At 33.5% G+C, this 23,012-nt stretch overlaps 1 protein-coding gene across 2 annotated transcripts in view; it reads right to left on the bottom strand.

Moving 5' to 3' along the window:
* Positions 1-22,985, bottom strand: part of LOC143246255 (tyrosine-protein phosphatase non-receptor type 4-like) — a 54,698-nt gene extending 31,713 nt beyond the window's left edge. The window contains exons 1-2 of one of the 2 annotated variants that reach the window (XM_076492671.1): positions 22,850-22,985; positions 2,227-2,310 (exon numbers count right to left, since the gene is read on the bottom strand). In XM_076492671.1, coding sequence (XP_076348786.1) covers positions 2,227-2,310; positions 22,850-22,933 — 168 coding nt within the window. In that variant the 5' untranslated portion in view covers positions 22,934-22,985. Of the gene's footprint in view, positions 1-2,226; positions 2,311-14,214; positions 14,348-22,849 lie in introns of those variants that run through there. The other variant, XM_076492672.1, reaches the window with a different exon arrangement.
* Between the last annotated feature and the right edge of the window lie 27 nt (positions 22,986-23,012).

A 23,012-nucleotide genomic window follows, 5' to 3' on the forward strand; every position in this document is an offset into this window, starting at 1 on the left:
CGACATGGGTCTTATCCATCGACTCAAACGTAACAAACATGATACTAAAAAATGTTCGTTGTAGTAAATGAAATAAGAATTTGATATAAGTAAAACTTTTTCTTTCCTATTTGTAAAAAATGTTATTTTTAAAACCAAAACAATATTTATGAAATTTAAATTCGCAGGTCTGTGTAATTATTAACCTAAAGGAAATGCCTTCGCAACTTTACACTTACACAGAGTTTGCTTGTCTGACTGTTGGTAAGCGCAAAACTACACAATAAATAATTCATATCGCATACTGATACCGGATTTATAGCGAGATAAACCAATATACTTAACAATGAGTCTCCGAGGAAATTTACTCATAGCATCGAATAAGATCTTGGATCGCTAATATTGTCGGTATCCTGTCGTAATATTGAATAGGGATAATTTCAAATACCTTTTTTTATAGATTTACGCAAACTGTAAAAACGCAATGTAATTTACAAATTAAAAAAAAATTTGAAGTTACAAAAATTGTTCTTTTGTTCACCATTTAATGAAGCCAAGGAAGACAAAAATCACAAACTTACAAAACAGAAAACAAAGTGAATTGTTTTTATCTTTGAATCTGAGGGTCGCGGGTTTGAATCTCCGTCACACCAAACATGTTTGCCCTTTCAGCCGTTGGGTGTTAAAATGCGACGGTCAATCCCACTATTCGTTGGTAAAAGTTGGTAAGAGTTGGCGGTGGGTAATGATGACTAGCTGCCTTCCCTCTAGTCTTACAATGCTAAATTAGGGACGACTAGCGCAGATAGCCCTCGGGTAGCTTTGGGCGAAATTCAAAAGAAACCAAACCTTACCCAAAGCCTCCCAGAAGCTCAGTAAAAAGTCTAACGACTTATAACGCTAAGCTCCCGGCTTCGATACCTGTAGTAGGCACAATCCAAATAGCCCATATTGTAGCTTTGGGCTTAATGAAAACAAACAAACAAATTCCTGCGCAATTTTTATGCACAACTTTACTCATTGCATCACGTTTAACCAACTTTGTTTCATGGTTTGTTTTTGTCGTGAGTCTACATTTAATTACTGACGTAATACGAGTGACATTGTACATGTATATTGTGTCTGCTTTTTCATTAACACAACATTTGTTTAAGCAAAAGTGCCTTTGTAATTCTGGGCCAAGCGTAGTTATTGTGCCGGGCTGTGGATCTGCGCCCACCATTCGTGTCTCTTTACTATAACAAATAAATAATATATTTTTGTTTTTCGCGCAAAGCTACTCAAGAGCTATCTGTGCTAGCCGTCCCTAATTTAGCAGTGTAAGACTAGATGGAAGGCAGCTAGTCATCACCACTCACCGCCAGTTTTTGGGCTACTCTTTTACCAACGAATAATGGAATTGATCGTCACATTGTAACGGCTGAAAGGGCGAGCATGTTTGGTGCGACGGGGATTCGAACCCGCGACCCTCAGATTACGAGTCGAACGCTTTAACCCACCTGGCCATGCCGGGCCAAACAAATAAATAAAATACAATAACGAGGTTTGAAACCTTGAGTCCAATTATTCGTTTAGGTAAGAATGGCCTAAACCCTATAAGTAGGCATTTGGTGCTGTTGAATTATTGTCTTCCCTATTGTTTATCTGTACAAAATTAAGGACGGCTTTTCCAGGTAACTATTGAGTATTTTTGCGCAAATATCCAAAATAGCAAACAAATGTTTCATTCCTTCATTTAGGTTGTTAAATGTATCGTTTGGTAAAATTTTAATAAACCAAAATTGGTACTAAATTATGTTTTATAAAATATATATCTTACTAGTTTAATAATATATACAATTTTTTGACAGAAGAACAAACTGACGAAGTAATGTTTTTACCAAAACAACTGCAAGTGATTGCAAGACGTTGTTCTTGATACATCGCGGAATTGCAATGAGGTGGCACTCCATGTCATCGTGTTTCATGTTAGTGCTTTAAATCCGATATATAATCTAAAATATAAGAACTGTAGAAAATATTATAATATCCTGCAACATATTTAATTTACTGTGCTCATGAAAATCTTACTTGATGCACTACCAGCAGGTGGCCAACTTTCATTGTATAATAAAAACAAATAATTGTGGAACAGTTCATTTCTTTAAAAGTGTATACAGCGCAATCAACTTCATAGGATCGTATGTATAATGAAATCTGATAACTTCATACAATACATTTGACAATTCATATAAAAACTTTACTCACCCTAAGATTGAAGCCAAATAACTGTTGTCCATCTGCTTTCATTCTGATTGTCACTATACCATCGGTATTATCTGGACCATATGTCTAGAAAGTATTTCATCATATGCAGAATCAATATCATAAATTGTTTTTGCATGGAATCTTTCTATTAAGTTAATATTCTTACTTGTATTAACTAGTATTAGTTTAAATGTAAAACTACATGGCTTCTAGAGATTCCTCTATCAAAAATATTGCTCATGGTCAATCTTTAAACTTCCCTTGAGAATATGTTCTTTGTTTTAACATACTGCATTTTGAACTAAAAAAAGAAAATCATAATTTCAAATTGTTCATTAAATTTTCCTTTAACATAAAAGTGCCATCAGTTGGATGAACAAAGTAGGCCCTTTACTTCTAGCATATATACATATACATCAGTTCAGGTCATTTATTAGTTTCTTTAAACAAAGTCGGCCCTATTTTTCTGGTATGTGTACATCAGTTCACGCCATTTATTGGTTTGTCTGAACCTCTGTTATATGTACATCAGTTCAGGTCATTTGTTGGTTTGTTTTAAACAAAATGGGTTGTTTATCTCTAGTATATATACATCAGTTCAGGTCATTTATTGGTCTGTTTAAATAAAGTAAGCCCTTTATTTCTGGTATGTGTACATCAGTTTATGTCATTTATTGGTTTGTCTGAACCAGGTTGGCCCTTTACCTCTGTTATATGTACATCAGTTCAGGTCATTTATTGGTCTGTTTAAACAAAAGTAAGCCCTTTACTTCTAGTATATATACATCAGTTCAGGTCATTTATTGGTCTGTTTAAACAAAGTAGGCCCTTTACCTCTGCTATATATACATCAGTTCAGGTCATTTGTTGGTTTGTTTTAAACAAAATGGGTTGTTTATCTCTAGTATATATACATCAGTTCAGGTCATTTATTGGTCTGTTTAAACAAAGTAGGCCCTTTATTTCTGGTATGTGTACATCAGTTCATGTCATTTATTGATTTGTCTGAACCAGGTTGGCCCTTTATCTCTGTTATATGTACATCAGTTCAGGTCATTTATTGGTCTGTTTAAACAAAAGTAAGCCCTTTACTTCTAGTATATATACATCAGTTCAGGTCATTTATTGGTCTGTTTAAACAAAGTAGACCCTTTACCTCTGCTATATATACATCAGTTCAGGTCATTTATTGGTTTGTTTAAACAAAGTAGACCCTTTACCTCTGCTATATATACATCAGTTCAGGTCATTTGTTGGTTTGTTTAAACAAAATGGGCTGTTTACCTTTAGTATATGTACATTAGTTTACGTCATTTATTGATCTGTTTAAACAAACACATTTCCTCTGCTATGTGTACGGATTATTTTGAATATTTGCGTTAGTAATATTATCAATAATATTATAAAGGAAATTGTTTGAATGACTTATATACCACATTACTTCTGGACCCAACATTTAATGTGAATGAACTTCTGCGTTTTACACATGACTCTCTCCAGACAATAGAATATTAGAATACAAGGGTTAGAAATATAGATTATACAATTAAGTAGTTTTTTTTTTAATTAGAAAATCCGAGTTTTTAATCCCTGCCGTGAACAGAGAGTAAATAGCTGATTGTGTAGTTTCGTCTTTAAAAAATCTTAAGACTAGTATTTTTATTCCGTTTAATTGTACAGTATGTGATTAGTTTACAACTAAAATAGTACATGCTTCGACACATCTGTGTATTTTGTTAGAGATTCTTTTGTTCGGGTCTCTCGGTAGGGCAGCGGTAAGTATACGGACTTGCAACACTAAAATCGGAGGTTCGATTTCCAAAAGTGGACACAGCAGATAGCTCAGTGTCAGTTTGCTCTAAAACAAAATAGACTTTCTTTTGTTGAGGAAGTCTAAAGCATTTTTCTTCTTTCATCACTAAAAATTAAGAGGAGTAATTTCATTTCTCTATAAAAATAAACGTTAACGTTTTGCACTTATCGCAGAATTTCGTTAATATTATTTTGATATACATATAATATATTGATTCATACTTGCTTTTATTTATTGAACACTGATAAGTTACACGGTTGGTAGGTTAGGGCTGTTTTCATATATATTGAAGATTGGATTTAATTTATTGTAGGTAAGTATTAGGAGTTCACATTTTGTCATCCAAAGTTTACTGTGGCGGTTAGAATGTACGAAACAAGAACCACGTTACGTTTACATTTTCAAACATTAAAATTAAATGCAATATGTAGTTACTTGATATTATGTAATTTGTACAGTATTTTGAGATCCATGGCAATTTTTTTAATCCAATTTACAGGCGATACAAAATTATTTCATGATAATAAATTACTTACTTTGTCATAAATTTAAGAAATGTTCTCTCACCTGCTGCAATTACACGCAATTTAGTATTTAATTATTATGTAAATTAAAAGGCTTAAGATTATATATATTTGTTACTTTTAATTTTTAGAACGGGAATGTGAAACTTATTTTATAGAAGAAAAAAAATTAAAGAAAGAATAAATTAATAATCATTCTCTGACTTTCCGTTAAAGAATTCTTAACTTTTATACCTATATTGATATAAGTTAGATTTCGTTTGAAGAAACTTATATTTTTGGAAGTTCGAAATAATTTAACTAAATTACAACTTTTACGCTAAACAAAAAAAAAAATTCTAATCTGTTTATGCCAGAACCAAACATAATATGAAATATATAAATGACTCATCAGAAACGAATTCAACAATTACCACTTTATTCATCAAGATATTATCGATTTATAAAACAAACTTCTTCAGTTTTGAATAATTGCATTATGGTAAGATATAAAAATAATATAATTTTACAAAAAAGACAATTTAGGTATATACGTTTATTCAAACAAAATGGAAATGTATTGTGAAAGTTTTTAATATAAAAGCTAAAAATAAAACGTCTCTTTTGGGATTTTAAGAGTAGAAATCAATGTATAAAACACTGACATTCTTTCAACTCTAGATCAAACAGCTTTATGCATACTTTTAAGTTCCGGCATTGCCGTATAAGCATAAAACCTTTTTTTACACATTCACACATTTATTACGTATGGACTCGATCTTGATGTTTGAAACTTCTCATAACGCTAGTATATCTTGTCTCATAATTTTTACTGTTGTATTTTTTTAACGACGCTAGCAATCAAACAGTTTCTTTCAATTTAAGCCTGTTATAGTTGCAGAAACATTTATTCAACAGAAATATTTTCCGTTGATTTTGAGAGCTGAAGAATTTCTCAGCCATCGTTTTAGTTGTTGTTTGTTCGTTTGTTCTAAAATACTCCAGAATATAACAATTTCCAAGCTGCAACGGTCAGGAATAGCTAGGCGGTTAGTACACTCCACTTACAATCTGAGGATCACGGGTTCAAATCTCTGTCACACTAATTATGTTTGCCTTTTAGGAGTGCGGGCGTTATAATGTGACGGTCAATCTCACTATTCGTTGGTAAAAGAGTGGCCTAAGAGTTGGCGGTGGGTGATGATGACTAGCTGCCTTCCATCTAGTCTTACACTGCTAAATTAGGGACGGCTAGTGCAGATAACCTTGGGGTAGTTTTGCATGAAATTCAAATACAAACAAACAAACAATTAGCTTTGTCCACAGATAATTTGTTTCAAACTCTTAACGTGTCACTGTCAATTTCCCTTAGGTTCAGGTTTTTCGTACTTTAGCAGTGTACTTTCTTTTTGTTATTCAAGAAAATATATCGCAGAGTACAAAACAAACATATTAAGACTATGACTTCGCTTCTGTACATTCATCACTAGGCGAAACAATGCAAGCTTTTGGCTTGTTTTGTTTTCATATTTAGTAGTCTAGCTGTCTGTTGTTTCTAGCTAGGTTATCTAGTGTAACACACTAGTAATTAGTAAATGAGTTTAGAAAATTGTCTTTTAACAATTTCTTAACATCTTTTAATGCATAAGTATTCCAACCATGTTATCTTGTTCCATTAACCTTAACTGCTAAATCGTTTTGGTTGTAACAAGCTGTACCATTACTATCGGTGTCAGAGTTAAATTATCGGATGTTTGGTCCTTGTAAAATTGCATGATTTCCAAAATATTACACTAATGTAAATGAGTTCCTTACATGTCAAACTCTTAAAGTTAGTGATGATGATTAGAAATAGTGCAATCTTGTAGCGTGGCATATACCCTAGTGAGAAAGGTTTTCTAACATAGATTTAAATGTGTCATACAATTCCTTACATATATAACAAATAGTTTTGGTTTGGTTTTTTTTCAATTTCGCTGAAAGCTACACGAGGGCTATCTGCGCTAGCCGTTCCTAATTTAGCAGTGTAAGATTAGAGGAAATGCAGCTAGTCATCACCACCCACCGCCAACTCTTGGGCTACTCTTTTACCAACGGATAGTGGGATTGACCGTCACATTATACGCCACCACGGCTGGGAGGGCGAGCATGTTTTAGCGCGAACCCGCGACCTTCGGATTACGAGTCGCACGCCTTACGCGCTTGGCCATGCCAGGCCGCAGCATTAAGCATCCTTTACGTAACTTCATTTTAGTGTTTACTGACTGACTGATAGACAATGCACTACTGTATAGTCGTGTGATTGGTTACAAAAAAAAAGTAATTCCCAAGGTGGCTCTCGGCTTTCTTCTGATAAATAACCATTTTAACTTAAGTTTTGTAATTTATATTTTGTGTCGTAATCATTTACAATTGTTTGTTTGTTTTGGAATTTCGCACAAAGCTACTCGAGGGCTATCTGTGCTAGCCGTCCCTAATTTAGCAGTGTAAGACTAGAGGGAAGGCAGCTAGTCATCACCACCCACCGCCAACTCTTGGGCTACTCTTTTACCAACGAATAGTGGGATTGACCGTCACATTATACACCCCCACGGCTGGGAGGGCGAGTATGTGTAGCGTGACGCGAGCGCGAACCTGCGACCCTCGGATGACGAGTCGCACGTCTTACGCGCTTGGTTGGCCATGCCAGGCCAATCATTTACAACAACAACGTATCTTTCTCATGCGCTTTTCTCATCGTATTGCGATTTGTCACCATGGAAACTGTCGATAACTACCTGTTGTGAAATTCACAGTACAGATACGATTAACACTGTAATTATTGTCATTATTCATATTTGACAGTTTTACCTAACTTATCGACGTTGTGGTGTTTTCTTTGTTGTTTTTTTAAGTTGGCTAATGATCGTGAATACACTTAGATATAACTGGGTAATCATGTAAAGTATACGAGTGTGGGATTGTAGTTTTTAATAATATTAGTAAACAACTTCCGTATTTTAGTTTTCTAAGAAATCTCTTCGTCTGACTGAATAGCCAAAGACGAATTAGTTTTGTTTTTCTTTAGCTGAAAGTAAATTTGTACAGTAATTTAAAATTAAATTTGGTAAATTTACATTATATATCAGTTAATGTAACCATAATATATCGTTTTATATAACCATAATATAATATATCAGTTTAACATAACCATATTTTATCAATTTATATAACTATAATATATTACTTTATATAACCATTAAGTAAATATTATTCCTACATATTACATTGCGAAGTCTCAACATCGAAAAGGGGCAAAGATTTTTTAAACTTTGAAATAATTTGCAGGCTGCAAAACATGTGATTCTCCTTTTGATATATGGCTCGGCATGGCCAGGCGGTTAAGGCATTCCACTCGCAATTCGAGGGTCGCGGGTTCGAATTCCCGTCACACCAAACATGCTCGCCCTCCCAGCCGTGAGGGCGTTATAATGTGACGTTCAATCCCACTTTTCGTTGGTAAAAGAGTAGCCCAAGAGTTGGCGGTGGGTGGTGATGACTAGCTGCCTTCCCCCTAGTCTTACACTGCTAAATTAGGGACGGCTAGCACATGTAGCCCTCGTTTAGCTTTGCACGAAATTAAAAACAAACCAAATCAATTCTTTTCATATGCAACATCCGGGTCGTCAGTAGATAAATATCACAAGTAGGATATTTGCGATTTAGAGCTTAGATATGGAGGGTTATCGTGTCTCACTTTGAATCCGAGAAATAGTGGTTTGTGTTATCATAACAAATGTTGTCATTTGCACTAGCGATTAAATTAAAATTTTGTGTTCTACTTTGTAGAAGCAGCGTAGTAGGTCATAACCTACTTTTTTTTTTTTTGTTAAAGTTAGAAAAATAGGAAAGCTAACGGCTCGAGCTTCAAAAAGTGGAAAATCGCTCTGGATCGTTCTGCTTCATTTTAACCTCTGCGCTGCATCTTGAAGCCGAGGGTACGCTATAAAAGTGTTTGTTTTCAAAATGTGGTTTGTTCTTATCTTCACTTTCAGGATAAAATAAATCGTTTTTAACGCAAATCTGCAGTTTCAGCTGGTAAAAACAAAGTATAGAATCTACAGTCTCAGCTGGTCAAGGAAAGATATAAAAATAATTTGAGATAGCCAAGAATTTGTATTAGACTCAAAGGTAATGAGACATGTGTTCTATATGTTGTTGTAGAAAAAATTAGTCACGGTTGGAAATTCACAGCACGTAAAGTGCAGGTAACAGCAATAATTATATATTTTAACCATTTATTTAGCTGGACCTGTTAGGAACTGATTCATTTTAAAACTAAGTTTCCCACATTATCTAGTTGTGTGTTAATGTTTCATACTAACCCAGAACTTTAAAAAATTATCTATACAGCTCTTATCAATTCACCAGCTATAGTTTTGTTTTTTACCATAAAGTTATTGGTTTAAATGATGTCAACTGTCCTTTCAAGTTCCAATACGCTCTATCAAATGTTAGTGGTTTGGCATTAATTTTTTCCATCAACGTGAATCCTTTAAATTAGATTTACCCTTTACGTGATTTTTGAGATCATTCGGTTTTATATTTCCCAAAGTTTTTTTCAGCCGTTTAAAAGCGTAATAATCTAGTAATAACGCATTAAGCTTGAAAATAAAGTGCGTTGGTCACAGTCTAGTGAGAACCCTTTGCAAAAACGTGGATTTTAGTTTCTCGCAAGATGCTATATCTTGACGAAGCTTTTCTTTCTGGACTTCATTGTCACTGATATATGAGATCTTTTTTGTCAAAGAGAACTAGCCTTCATATCTTTACGTGATGGCGCACTCTATAGATACCTGTTCAATCAAACCCAAATGATCCGAAAGTATTTCATGTTGAAATACAGATTATTGAATGTTGTTATTAAAGTAAGATACGAATACTAAAAGTATGGGTACTTTTTTTATTCTAAACACAAACGTGGTTATGCGGAAGCATATTATGTATTGAAAGATCAAAGACAAATGTAATTTATTATCTAAGATAAATGTGCCGTACTTTTAATTTTAAGATTACCCATTTTTATGCTTTACTGCTAATCAGGAAGGACTACTGTTACATTCTGCTATTGATAAACATAGACCATTACTACACATTTTGCTACTGATAAAAAGGATCATCTAGTGACTTAAAATGACACTTTACCAACAATAGAAAAAACAGAGACAAGCTTGCATTTTTAAATCTGTATTATTATACATTAAAATTTATCGCATTGTGATAGCGGTATATGCTCCAGGGTTTATAGCGATAAAATTCGACGTCCGATTCCTAAAATTTGCATTGCATATATTCTGTTGCGAAGCTTAAATGAATAAGCAAACAGATGTCAGTCCTAACATAGAAACCAGCTTAATTTCATTTTGTGTCTAATTTATTTTTCTTGTGGCATCTTCTCCAAGGACGTATTTTAATAGAGTAGTAGGAAGATATAGGTAGGATTTTCCTAAAAGATTCTGAAAGTTATAATGGGTTTCATCAACCTGCCTCATTAATTACACCATGTTACAAAATTTTTACTTTTTCTTGTTCCTGGGCAGAAAGTGTTATTTCCCAATTGTTTATCCCTAAAGTAAATGAAAAGATCTATTTTTCTCTTCAAACTTTGCTTTTGTGACGTGGGTAATGAAATTTTCAAATTTACCCATTTCTCAAAACATTCCAGGTAGATTCAGTGCTGAGTAGCTAATAGAGAAATTTCTCTTACTCACAAGAATTTTCAGGAACTTTCTAGAATGTTGTAAAACTTAACGTGAATTTTCTAGAACTTTCCACAGTAATATATATATATACAGGGACTCACCACTCACTACTTCAGTTTAGTTCTAGCTGCCTAAGTGAACACTTAGACCTGTCTGATTTTATCAGAGATGGCAACAAGAAGCTGCAATCATTCTCCAGGCGCATTTTGCTATGTATGTGGCTAATTTATCAAGACAAGAGCAAAAACGTACTCTGTTACAGCATCTGTGTGAAGCCTACAAGGTATATTTCGGCATGCCTGTAGGGGATCAAGATAAGCCCTGGGCACCTCATTTTACTTGTGAGTACTGCAAAAAACTGTAGAAGGTAAGACGGACAATTTTTGTTTGCTTGAAAAGTAAGATTTTATATTATACAAATTTAGACCTTTTAAGATTTAAATATCTTTTAATTTATTTTTTTTTCTAATTTCCAATAATATAGAAAAATATCACATATAAAATACTTTGCATAAACCTCTTACACATTAGTTGTGAGTAAAATAAATTTATTCTTCATAATAACAATTTTATTTTACTCTTTTGCAGGATGGTACAGAGGGGAAAAGAGAGCCATGAAGTTCGCTATTCCAAGAATTTGGCGTGAACCCACTGACCACTCAAGAAATTTCTACTTCTGCATGGTAGACCCTTCCAAACGTCTGGCTGGTAAGAATACATCTGCTATCATGTATCGGGACCTTTCATCATCTATCGCCACAGTACTACATTGCCCTGAGCTCTCTGTTCCAATGCCGCCAGAGAGAAAGCAGCCATCTTGAAAAACTACTCATTTCTAAACATTTTTGTTCATTTATCCAATACAAAAATCAGGGGTTCGATTTCCCCCTCGGTGAACTCAGCAGATAGCTCGATGTGGCTTTGCTATAAAAAAACACACATACACACGCAGTCGATTACTTACGTGAATGATGGGTAATAGGGGATACTTACTAGCTTCCTTCACTTTAACCCCTAGTTCAGGATTAGGGTGGTAACAAATAGCCTTATTATCCTTCTCATAAATAAAAATTACACTGGCTGTTATTTCACAAGGTAGTAGTAAAACAGTATTTTAAATCTTGTTGCATATGTTGACAACGTAAGTCTATAGTTTAAACTCCCACCCAACTACACTCATTGACCTCAAAGATCGTATCATGGGAACAGTCGATACAATTCCAATAAAATAGACAAATAAGAGGATGTCTGAAAGTTTACGTCGAAGTCAACATACGAAAGTTCGATAATAATCTAGAACAGTGGCTAATGTGTATTTTAATAAATCTCTATGAAAACTGTGTGCGACAGACCAATGTGTGCGTAACTGTGAGCCTCTATCGTTTTTTGTTCAAAAGTTATTACGTTTTACGACGAGTGTCGCCATCTGTAACTATTCTCTTTGTTCTCTACACAAGTGTGAACCACGTAAGTGGTCTTTTGGTTGGTACCAGCATTTGTTATTTTATTATAACTTCTTTTCGATCCTTTTCACTTCTTAAAAAGTAATTTCAAGCCTGCAATCATTTATTTAAGGACCCTTAAACAAAGTGAATGTAGCGACTTACTGCTGAGCTAGGATTTTAATTACGGTTTAGAAATCAGATCAACTGATGAAAAAATTTTCAAAAGTAAACTGGTTAAGAACGAATCGTGCCTCTTGAAAATATTCGACAATAAAATAAAACAATAAATAAATCGATGCGACTATAGAAATGCTTGAAATAATTAAAGTATAGCACCAGATTTTTATAAAGAAAAATACATTTGTATAAATTAGGATAATTTAACATAAGTTTAAGCTTTTTATTATATATCCTTTTTTCTTCACATGACATGATGAAACATGTCTTATCCCTGAGAGCCTTCAAAGTGCTCAAATGCCATTCATTTGTACGGTTAATATTGTGGTTTCACAGAAGGTAGATTGTTTGATCGCCCTTGATTTTCTGCTTTTTCTTTAATTACGTAGTATGATTATATTAATTTCATAAATCAGTCGAGAGAGAGAGAGTTTTATAGCTTTTCGCAGACTTCGTCAGTCAACAAGGGTAGATTCCAAAATGATGTTGGTTTTTATTTTTGTGACTTCTTTATAACAGGATTACCTAAGTTGAAGATAATGAACATAACTGAAATATCCACTGTGTTGATTTCAGAATGTGGTATCACACAGAACTGAACCCGAGCCAGATGTATACACGGGACCTAACCATCTCCCATTCTTTAACAAGTTATTTATCTTAAATAAAAAATAATGACTGCGAATTTTTATCCAAGTTTATTTATGTTTCTATACCTACATGTATGAGTTATATTAAGGCTGTTTATACACTAAGGTTCACAGTCTTAAGAGAAATGAGATATATACAGATTTATCCACCGATGGGTCAGCAATAAGTTTACAAAAAAATAAAATCCAAATAAAATAGCAACAGCATCCGGTTTTATATTTTAATAAACGGTGAGGATGTAGAACCTAATTTTAAGCTTCATTAATATTAATGAGTGTAATGTTTAAAGTGATTTTTTTTAATATTGTAATACGTTTTTACATTTACGAAGCTTGTTTTATATTATTATCGCAGTATATAGATACAAAAGTAGCCTAAATTTCTTAAACTTGCCAAAATCCATGAGTATTTTTGTTTTTTATACAACCTAAAATAACATAAACAGCTTATGGTTCAGTGCAATTGCATTCTAAACATTATAGGTTCTAGTTTTCTTGTGTATTGATATATGACGTAAATTACTTCAAATCGGTTTGTTACACGAGATTGGCTTTATTGAGTTACATTATTTTTTTACTTTTGATTTAAATACCTTATTTTTACCAGAATTTCTTAATAATAACATGACAGCTAATGATTCTGTTGTCCAAATCGTCCTAGCAGTAAAACTGATTTTGTAAAATTAAATAACTACTAGATAATTAATTATAAACCTTGGGTTGGTGTGTAAAAAAATTAATAATTTAACTGATAGAAAAAAAAAACTTTCAAGTATTCCTTTGTTAGGTTGAAAAACTTTATGGCCCTAAAAAGAGTTATATTGTTTGAAGTAAAAATCAAACTGAGATGTTTGGTAATCGAATGTTTTCAACGTTTATATTTTTATCCCATTTATAAATCATCTTTATGATTGTTGGTAGCGAGAGTTTACTTGAATTATGATCTGATAACGAGAGTTGCTCGACAGATAAATGAAAAGATGGCGATTAATTTTCTATGGAACTCTGTCTCGGTTCTTATTGCTGTTCAAGAGTAAAGTAATTGCTTTTAGCTGCGAATTCCATAGTGCCTAACCAAACCCCACACCTCCCCGACTTCTCACTACTGGTTATTAGTTATGAATATTCCAAAGGTCCCTGTTTATCGGCGTAACCCAGCAACCGTCCCTCGACTAAAGGATAAGGAAGGCTTAGGAGATTCTCGCGATTCCCAGCACTATAGTGGTGCAATGTCTAAATAACTCCGTTATAACTTCCATTACTTATAATGTTTAATTTTATGCGCAAAGCTGCACAATGGACTGTCTGCGCTGTGCTCATCATCACAATTAGAATTTTAACATCATAAGCCCTGGGATTTGCCGCTGATCCACCGGTTGGTGAGGGACACTTCCTTCAAGCTGTTTCAATCGGCGTGATAGAATAAGTTTAAAGCGCAAAATATCAGTAAAATATTAAGGTTTCAATAAGAGTCTTAAAATTAACAGTAACTAAAGAATGATTACTCGTACATTTACCAAACGTTTTCAACTGATAGCCTGTGGTAAGTAAATGACAATGACATTATACTACTAGATCATACATTTGTAACTGGTAGCTTGTGATAAATATGCTGAAAGGGGAATAACATCACAAAACCAAACATTTTAAACTGGTTACCTGTGGTAAACACATGACAAAGAATTACGCTGCACCTCCAGACCTTAACCAGAATTAACACCTGTGGGCATTACCTTCGTTAATTATAACATATACCTATGTGCAACTTTCGTGGAAAGATAAACGAATGTTTAGTGAACACTAAATCCCATGCTCGGACAAAAACCAGAAATTTTCTGACTGGGTTTGAATCTGATAATAACTCTTGATAACAGAAGGTGCTGTTTTTATAACATGGGAACAACACAATCTGATAAAGAGCTTCCTGAATTCTTTAACTCGTTACGTTTTCATTTACGTATATGTGTAGATTGTTCTGAGCGGTTTACAAGCACGGAATGTGAAATTACAAAAACTCCCGTATATCCAGCTCCTGCAACTGTGATACGAGATTGTTTCCAAGCTAGAATGTAGTGCTTGCAATGATCTCTTGATCGTAACGACAGCGTAATATAAGAAGTATAAGTAGTTTCGAATGATAAAAAAACGTACAGTTTTATCAACGAACTGAAAGGTTGGGGTGATATCAAGTGTGTGAACAATGAAATCACCGACTCCTTCTAGTAATAGGGCCAAATAAACCGTCCACGTAAACATAATACACGTAGATAAGAAATCAAGGTAGCAAAAACAGAGATAAGCAACAAGTGTTTGCCACTCAGAAAAACAAAATCCAGATTTCATTCACCAGGCAAAGAATGGAGTAAAAGCCAGAATACTGGGTTCAGGTTTCCTAATTAGGTTAATTGGCAAAAAGTTAAAGTAAATAAACAGTAAGAAGTAAAAGCAGTTAAAAACATAATTAATCTAAAATAAATAAATAACAGAAAAAAGGTGGAATGGTAATAGGTAAGAGACGCATAGTAAGCCCAAGAAGTGTATGAAGTTAAGATGTTGTCGATAAATACAAACAAAACACATGAAGTGATCACAGAAGTTAAAAGCTGATTATCACCGAAGTACTAGTGAAAAATCGTCTGTTTGGTATCTAAATTTACAGTTGTTTAGTTCTAAGTCTGGCCTATTGTTGGAACAATACGTTTGCTTTTCAGAGGATTAAAGTGCAAATTCCAGTCAGATGCTCAGTTGTCTAATTTGGTAATGTTCTGCTAGTATATAGAATGAAAAGAACTCAAAACCTTAATTGCAACAGAAATACAGTTGTTTACCCTAGCAATTAAGGCTCTGCTAGGATGAAAAACATACAAAATCTACATTCTGAAATTGACTTTCTATAGAGGCAGTAGGACAACACAGTACTCGTGCCATAATTGTGAATCCAAGAGTTCTTAGTTATCTTGTCGGTCGCGAAAAAATGCGCCACGCTCTTTGGGGCTTTGGGTTTACTATAAGAGTGACTTTCCAATCCCAATGTTCGGTTTGTTTTGTTTGTTTGTTTTTAATATTGGAGAAAGAAAGCCGTCCCTAATTTAGTAGTGTAAGACTCGAGTAAAAGCATCTAGTCATCACCACCCACCGCCAACTCTTAGGCTACTCTTTTACCAACGAAAAGTGGAATTGACCGTTACATTACAACGCCGTCACAGCTAAAAGAAAGATCATGTTTGGTGTGGCGGGGACCCTCAAATTACTAGTCGAGCGCCCTAACCACCCGGCTATGCCAGGCTCCCACTGTTCGGTAAGATAAGAATAGACCAAGAGTTAATGATGTGGTTTGTTGATTAGCTACCTTTCCTCTAGCTTATGAGTTCAAAATCAATGAGATGTGGGAAGAAAAAAAAAAAAACCTTTTGGTAGCTGAAACATCATCGATACTAATACTATGAAAGACGTTGACCAGAACCAGGATAAGTTCTGGTCTGTGATATATATAACTGGTACTTTAATGAAAATAATATTTAGTGTTCTCCGACTTAACGCAAAAGGGTCTGAATTTCAAACAAAACTGTATAAACAGAGTAAAGCAAGCCTTTGAATCATTCTGTAGCTAAAGCTGCTATAATTGGGACAATTTTGAAAAATACTTGGTGAACAGTCAATAATCACTATTACTCTGTCCATGTAAATAAACTTCAGTGAAAGAAAAATAATTAAAATATTATAAAGTCCAAGGTACAAGAAACCAGGAAAAATGGTTGATGAGATTATAAAATAATAAGACTATTTAATTCGGATACTGTGTTTCAAAACAAGTGGGTATAAAAACCTGTGATACAACTGCCTTGTAAAAGATTAGAATGCCACAACAAAACTATTGAACTGGAGTAACTAACAGTGAATTGGTATCAAAATCATGTATATGGGTGACCGCAGGAAGGGGGCAAGAAGAGTAAATGCCCCTCTTACATTTCACAATAAAATTACACATATCATGATGTAAAGTTAACATCGTAGGTAAACTGAAGTTTTATAATATTTTTTATTAAAACTTTAATTAGTATTTGCGTTTAAGCACACACGACGAATATTCTTTTACTCTGTGTTCCCAGTGGCACAGCGATATGTCTAAAGACTTACACTACTAAAAACTGGGTTTCGATACCTGTGGTGGGCAGAGCAGAGCTATCTCTTTGTGTAGTTTTTTTTTGCTTAATGGCAAACAACATACATGTTTTACTTCGACTTGAAAATATTCTTGTGGGCGGCCATGGTCTTATGGAGAGAGTGCAGATTGTTGGCAAGCTATGGTGAAAGAGTCGTTTATTGGGAATTGTTTACCTTTTGTTCATTCTTCAAGAATAGCACAGAACGCAATAGACCATGATAGTACCCAAAGTATGGTACAAGAACTGAGCGTTTTGTTTCTTACGTTTTTAAGGAGAAGTAATTAGACTGCTGTTCTGTAAAGCCCAGGAGCATTAGAACATTGATTTTTCGGCATATTCTAAATTTATAAACGTTTCTTATATAAAGTAATTGAACTTCATTCAGAGAAACGCAGATAATTTCAGATTGATAATTTATTAACTTCAATATAACGTGTTGTTTTAGCAATAGCGTTTCTAAACATTTGAGAAGAATGTGAGGCCTTCAGATTTAACATTCCACCAGAGTTCTAGACGGTGAAGTTTATTCTAGGATAAACTTTATGTGACGCAGCTGAAGTGGCTCAAACAAGAACTACTCCCTCACACACATACACACAAAGGCTGTTTTAACGAGTTTCAGGAACAATATATTACACTAGCCTGTGAAACATTTCACAGAAGCCATGAAAAGTTACGAACATGATTGACTCGGTTGACTGAAGTAGTTTTGATTGTAGGAAATAGCTGTAAAACAAAGACAATTATGTTTGCATAAATTATTATCTCTCACAATTAAGTAGCTACTCTCTATTAGTTAGTGGTACCCCCGCTTTAAAGTAATGTTCTTACAGTCTCAATGCATGTATTTGAAGGTGTAATTCTGATACTAAAGCTCTCCAGTAGCACAGCGGAATGTCTGCGGATTTACAACACTAAAAACGGGGTTTTAATACCCGTGGTAGGCAGAACACAGATAGTCCATTGTGTAACTTTGTGTGTAATTACAAACAAAAAACTATTATTACAAAAAATCAATCCCTTTTTTTAAAAAACAACGTGCAAAGTCAGTCCATATGATAGCGAGAAGAAATTCCCAGAATGAATTGTAAGCTTTAAATACCTCCTAAATAATTAGAATATGGCCAAAGATAAAAACAATGTGTACCATAAAGACAGAATAGTATAGTTTGTACTTCTTACTTCAGAAAGTAACAGTATGCCTATTTCATCAACTATAGCATCTCTCACTAATAAAGTGGTCAAATATTAGGTAGTAAGAGCCAGCTGGGAAATACATTTACATATGTTTCTTGGTTTCAGATTTTATAGTTTTTCACATAATAAATTCCTCTTGTTTCAGTGTTTTACAAATACTGTCGGAGTATAAAACCTTCATGATAATTTCTGACACAATCTACTCATTTTTTAATGTCAAACCTAGAAAGCCCATCTTTTGGCATTATGTTACTACAAGTCTATTATGATATCAGTAGATGAGAGAATGCATATATAAGTTTGTTTGTTTGTTTTGGAATTTCGCACAAAGCTACTCGAGGGCTATCTGTGCTAGCCGTCCCTAATTTAACAGTGTAAGACTAGAGGGAAGGCAGCTAGTCATCACCACCCACCGCCAACTCTTGGGCTACTCTTTTACCAACGAAAAGTGAGATTGACCGTCACATTATAACGCCCCCACGGCTGGGAGGGCGAGCATGTTTGACGCGACTCGGGCGCGAACCCGCGACCCTCAGATTACGAAGCGCACGCCTTAACGCGCTTGGCCATGCCGGGCCCACTATATATAAGAAATAAATTACAAATTTTAGAACATGCAAAAAATAAAAACGAAATTCCAAAAACCAGTATATCCAGCAAGTAATTTAAAGTTAGCTATAAACTAAATCCCGTCCAAAAAATAATAAACCCAAATTAAACTTAAACATACACACATCTATAAATCACTTTTCACGTACTTCTAGATAACAGTATCCATTTTTTTTGTTATTGATCTTTGTGAACTTTAAGTTTTTATAAAGTTGATTATATAACGGAGTAGATTTTTTATCAGAATAGTCGTCAAAAAAGAGGTGAGGTGCTATAATACCTCGTTTGAATTAAGAGCTATCTTTAAGATTAGCTATCTCATGTTTGTATTACATTTTTGATATAGACAAATGAAAATTAGAGAAGATGAAAGGGCAAGTAAAAATTATTTTTAGAAATTATCACCAAAAGCAGTCTGAACAAAAGACTATCTACTATTTTTGTATTTATTTCTATTTAATTTTCAATTTTTAAATCAACTACCTTTTCACAACTAGAGGCAGAGTAAATGAAGTGGTGACGTGTGAAACAGTTTCCAATTTCACTCTTACATAACTAGTATATAAGAGATTTTTATTTGGGTACATTTTTCTAAATTTTCGTGCAGATTGGAGACACAGGTACTTCTACATATTTTCATATTTTTTTACATATTTTTACAAATTTACATATGAGTTGTAAATTTCTCCCCCGTTTATATTATCCGGAAGAGTTGATAGTTTTTGAAGCTTTGGATTATGAATGTCCAAAATTAGACCCTTCGCCTGGTTTGAAAGTGGGATATGATACTATTGTTCCTATTCTTATCTAGTACAAATGTATTGTGCAAACTTTCCACTTCAAGCTACTTTGAATACAAATACTTAGAAGACTGACAACTTGATAAACACAAAAGCCTCGTTTGAATAAATATTTAATTATTTCTTCATCTGGACTTTCTTCTTAACTGTCCGTTTTGTCCCTCAGTGCGCCAGCAGTAAATATCCGACATACAACACTAAGATAGTAGGTTCACTTCCCCGCGGTTGACAGAGCGCAGACAGCCATTGTATGTAGTTTTACACTAAAAACTAACAACAAAAACCGTTCACGTTATTCTGTAAATAACGCTTTCTGAATCTGCATTTTTGAGGAAAGGTTTGACTTCCTTTTAAATATCTTTATCTGAATACTACATTGATAGCTGTTTGACATTCACGCTTCCCTGATTTCAAATCCATAGTTGCTTCTTATAACTACTAAATAACTATAATCATTAGCAGCACTTACAAAGATAATAAAAGGTTGAAACAAGTTCAGTTTTGCTCTGCTGGAATGTTATGAATCAGATACGTATTTTTCTTTTCGCCTCTCATTTTCAAGATATCAATTGTATAAAAAATAATAATTTCAATATTTTTCACTTACTTAAATTATCTATAACTGTAGGAAAAGAAAATGTGTTACATCGTTTATTTTACATATATGAAAGTTTTACACAGTGTATATAGATATATACACAAAATGAATTGATGACTAATGATATATTCACACGTATCTTACAAATAGCCGTTATCACTCAGGAACTATTAATAAAGACTTAACGACAGAAAGTGTTTCGAGCGTGTGTGTTATTAGAAAGATTTCTCGAAAACGGCTGAATGGATTTGGACGAAAGTTAGTATACACTTTGACTATGATCCACCTTAGAAGTGATTGATTAGTTTTTGGAAGGTTAAGGTCATAGCAAGTTTGAGAATGTCCAAAAACATCCGTATCTATTAACATAAGGACTGTTTTTTCTTTATAACACAGTAAAAAATAACCAGATCTTGATGAAACTTGGTGCACTTATGTATCACATTATGTCCCATTGTTCTGCCAAATATTATAAGTGTTCTTTGATAACGACGGACACAATGACACATTTTACTATTTTATGAGAGCTGAATATAATCACCGCTGCGTGGCGAAGATATGTAATTTACTAAGTGCCCCTTTGGTGTGTAAAGTGTTACCTCATATCCACCTGATGGCACAGTAGTTTATAAAATTCGATGTTCGATACATGCATGAGTACATCGCATATAATTCATTGTGAATCTTCGTGTTTATCACTAAATAATTTTTTTTATATATATTAATTGTTATTTATGTATTTTGTTTTCTGTTATTTATGTATTTAGCTATTATTGTCTTTTTTATCAAACAAGCCCTTTATTTCTTGGAGATTTATATGTGTTTATAAATTTTATTCGTGTAAAACATTACAAAAGTGTGAAATTTCGCTTGTTTAGTTTCATTTATTCATGGTATCAAACGGTAATTTCATTCTAAGTACGTTGTGCTACTATATTAAGGGTAAAAAATAGAAAAACCGACCTTGTTAGAATGGTAAGATATTTAATGGTATTTACAGCCGTAAAACGTTCAGTTTTTATGTTTCGTACTGTTAATATCAACCAAAAGTGTTTCAATAGAGATAGTACACAACGGTATATCAAGTTAAAAACAGTGATAAAGAAACCTTATCACCATCATATAGAGGAATTCAGGTTTATCTTTGTAATACTTCGCAGATATCTAGCCTTTCTGAGCTAAAGAGTAATACCCAAAAACTCATGACTCTCGTTGGTTAAGAAGAAACATCTGCATGTTGGTTGTCAAGAAAACCTCACAACTACTAGAGAGAGAAAACTTCTATATCGTGATGACTAGAGAGAGATAGAAACACACCAAAAAAGGCCAGAATTTAAGATGAGACTTTAGCCTAAAAGTTATAAATTTAAATGTTGTGTTTAAATTTACTTTGAATGTGTAAATTCATTACGATACTTATGTGTTGTACACAATAAACAAACGTTTTCATAAGTACTTTAGAAGGGAGTAAAATCAGGTAAAACTGGAACCAACTGAAGTATTAAATAGTCTGCAATACAAGAAGTTTGGAGAGCTTTACTAGTATGAAAATAAATCAAACGTGGACAAGAAAAGAAAGACTGAAACAAAAATCTAAAGCAAAGAAAAATTATTTATGGCAAAATAAAATGTGTCATAATCTTAACATTATAACAGTCAGCTTTTATGACATCATTATCATTCTCTGATGACCATTTAAATCACGAAGTTCTTACCCTTTGAAAGAAAAAGACAAAAAAGCCCATATCATCATTCTCAGCTGGCATTTAAGCATAATAGCAGTATGGGGGTTAGAGAGATTCACCTTCGCATACATATATGGAGCATGCGATTTTTTCTTTGTATATTAAATTCAGAAATAAAATTATCAAGTTCACCCTTTGGTACTACTCTAAATAAACGATCAAAGTGTATACTGGCTCTTCAAAAGAAATTACAAATCCGGCTATGTAAAAACTTATAACTGTGAGAGAAATTTGTATTCAATACATAATGCTCAATTACTCTCATTCTTTCTGGAAACTAAATCAAGAGACCTAAAACTTTTATATAACTTATTGAATATCATTATAGTTTTTTACCTTTAAAACCTATTTTCAGTACATAATCTAATTGATCCTTTCGATGATCAAAAGGTTTTCCATTCGATCACATCATGTTTTTATTGATATGTTACGTTTTGATCTAGCATATTGTATTAATTAAAATCTAGATATATTATTTAACAGAGGCACACATATATCACTTTGATCATACATCTGTTTGATATCTTATTCTCTAATATAATCGTTAAATATCTACTAAAATATGAATTAGTAAATAATAAATAAACTTAGTATTTCAAAAATTGTTTAATGTCGAAGTCTAAGTTCAAAGGAGGTCCAGTTCAATTTACGTTTTGAACAACGTGTGTTATTGGTTCATACTAGTCTGATGTTTACAAACACGAATTGTAAAGCGATAACAAGTATTTGCTTAGCGTTGCTTTAATTATTTATTTATATTTCTTGAGATCAAAACGTGATACTCATTTTAACCCTAAACATTTGTTATTAAGACAGTAATAATTACTTTGCCCTTTTTCGGGAAGGGAGGTGGAGTGAAGTAGAATATTTTAGTGATAAAATTTAAAAGTATTAAAACTAAAATGAGCTACTAAATGTGATTGCGTTTTTGAGTAAGATACACCTTACACATTGAAGTGGTTATAACAGCACCGTAGCTACTTCTGTAATGAAAAATTCAAACTAAAATTATATAGAAAATACTTGTGAAATATGTAGCTACATTCCTAATTTAATCCTTCTTAAGTTTTAAAAAAAACAAGCTCCGATCGCCTACAATTATTACTCCTAAAACACAGTCGGCTGAGAGTATCACATACCAAATACAACTGTTGTAAAAATGTAATACATTTCACCAACCTGTCTTCTTCCACGTGCTAGTCGTTTGGAACCTGAGTCACAGTTGAACAGTGAACTCATGAAGTGTGCAACGTACTTCAACATTTTAACTTGCAGATACAGCACATTTTAGCAGCTTGGAGCTTGCTTCGCTGTTATCAGACCCTTATGTTACGCTCCTTAT

This window comes from Tachypleus tridentatus, chromosome 3 (assembly GCF_004210375.1).
Source record: "Tachypleus tridentatus isolate NWPU-2018 chromosome 3, ASM421037v1, whole genome shotgun sequence".
Taxonomy (NCBI): domain Eukaryota; kingdom Metazoa; phylum Arthropoda; class Merostomata; order Xiphosura; family Limulidae; genus Tachypleus; species Tachypleus tridentatus.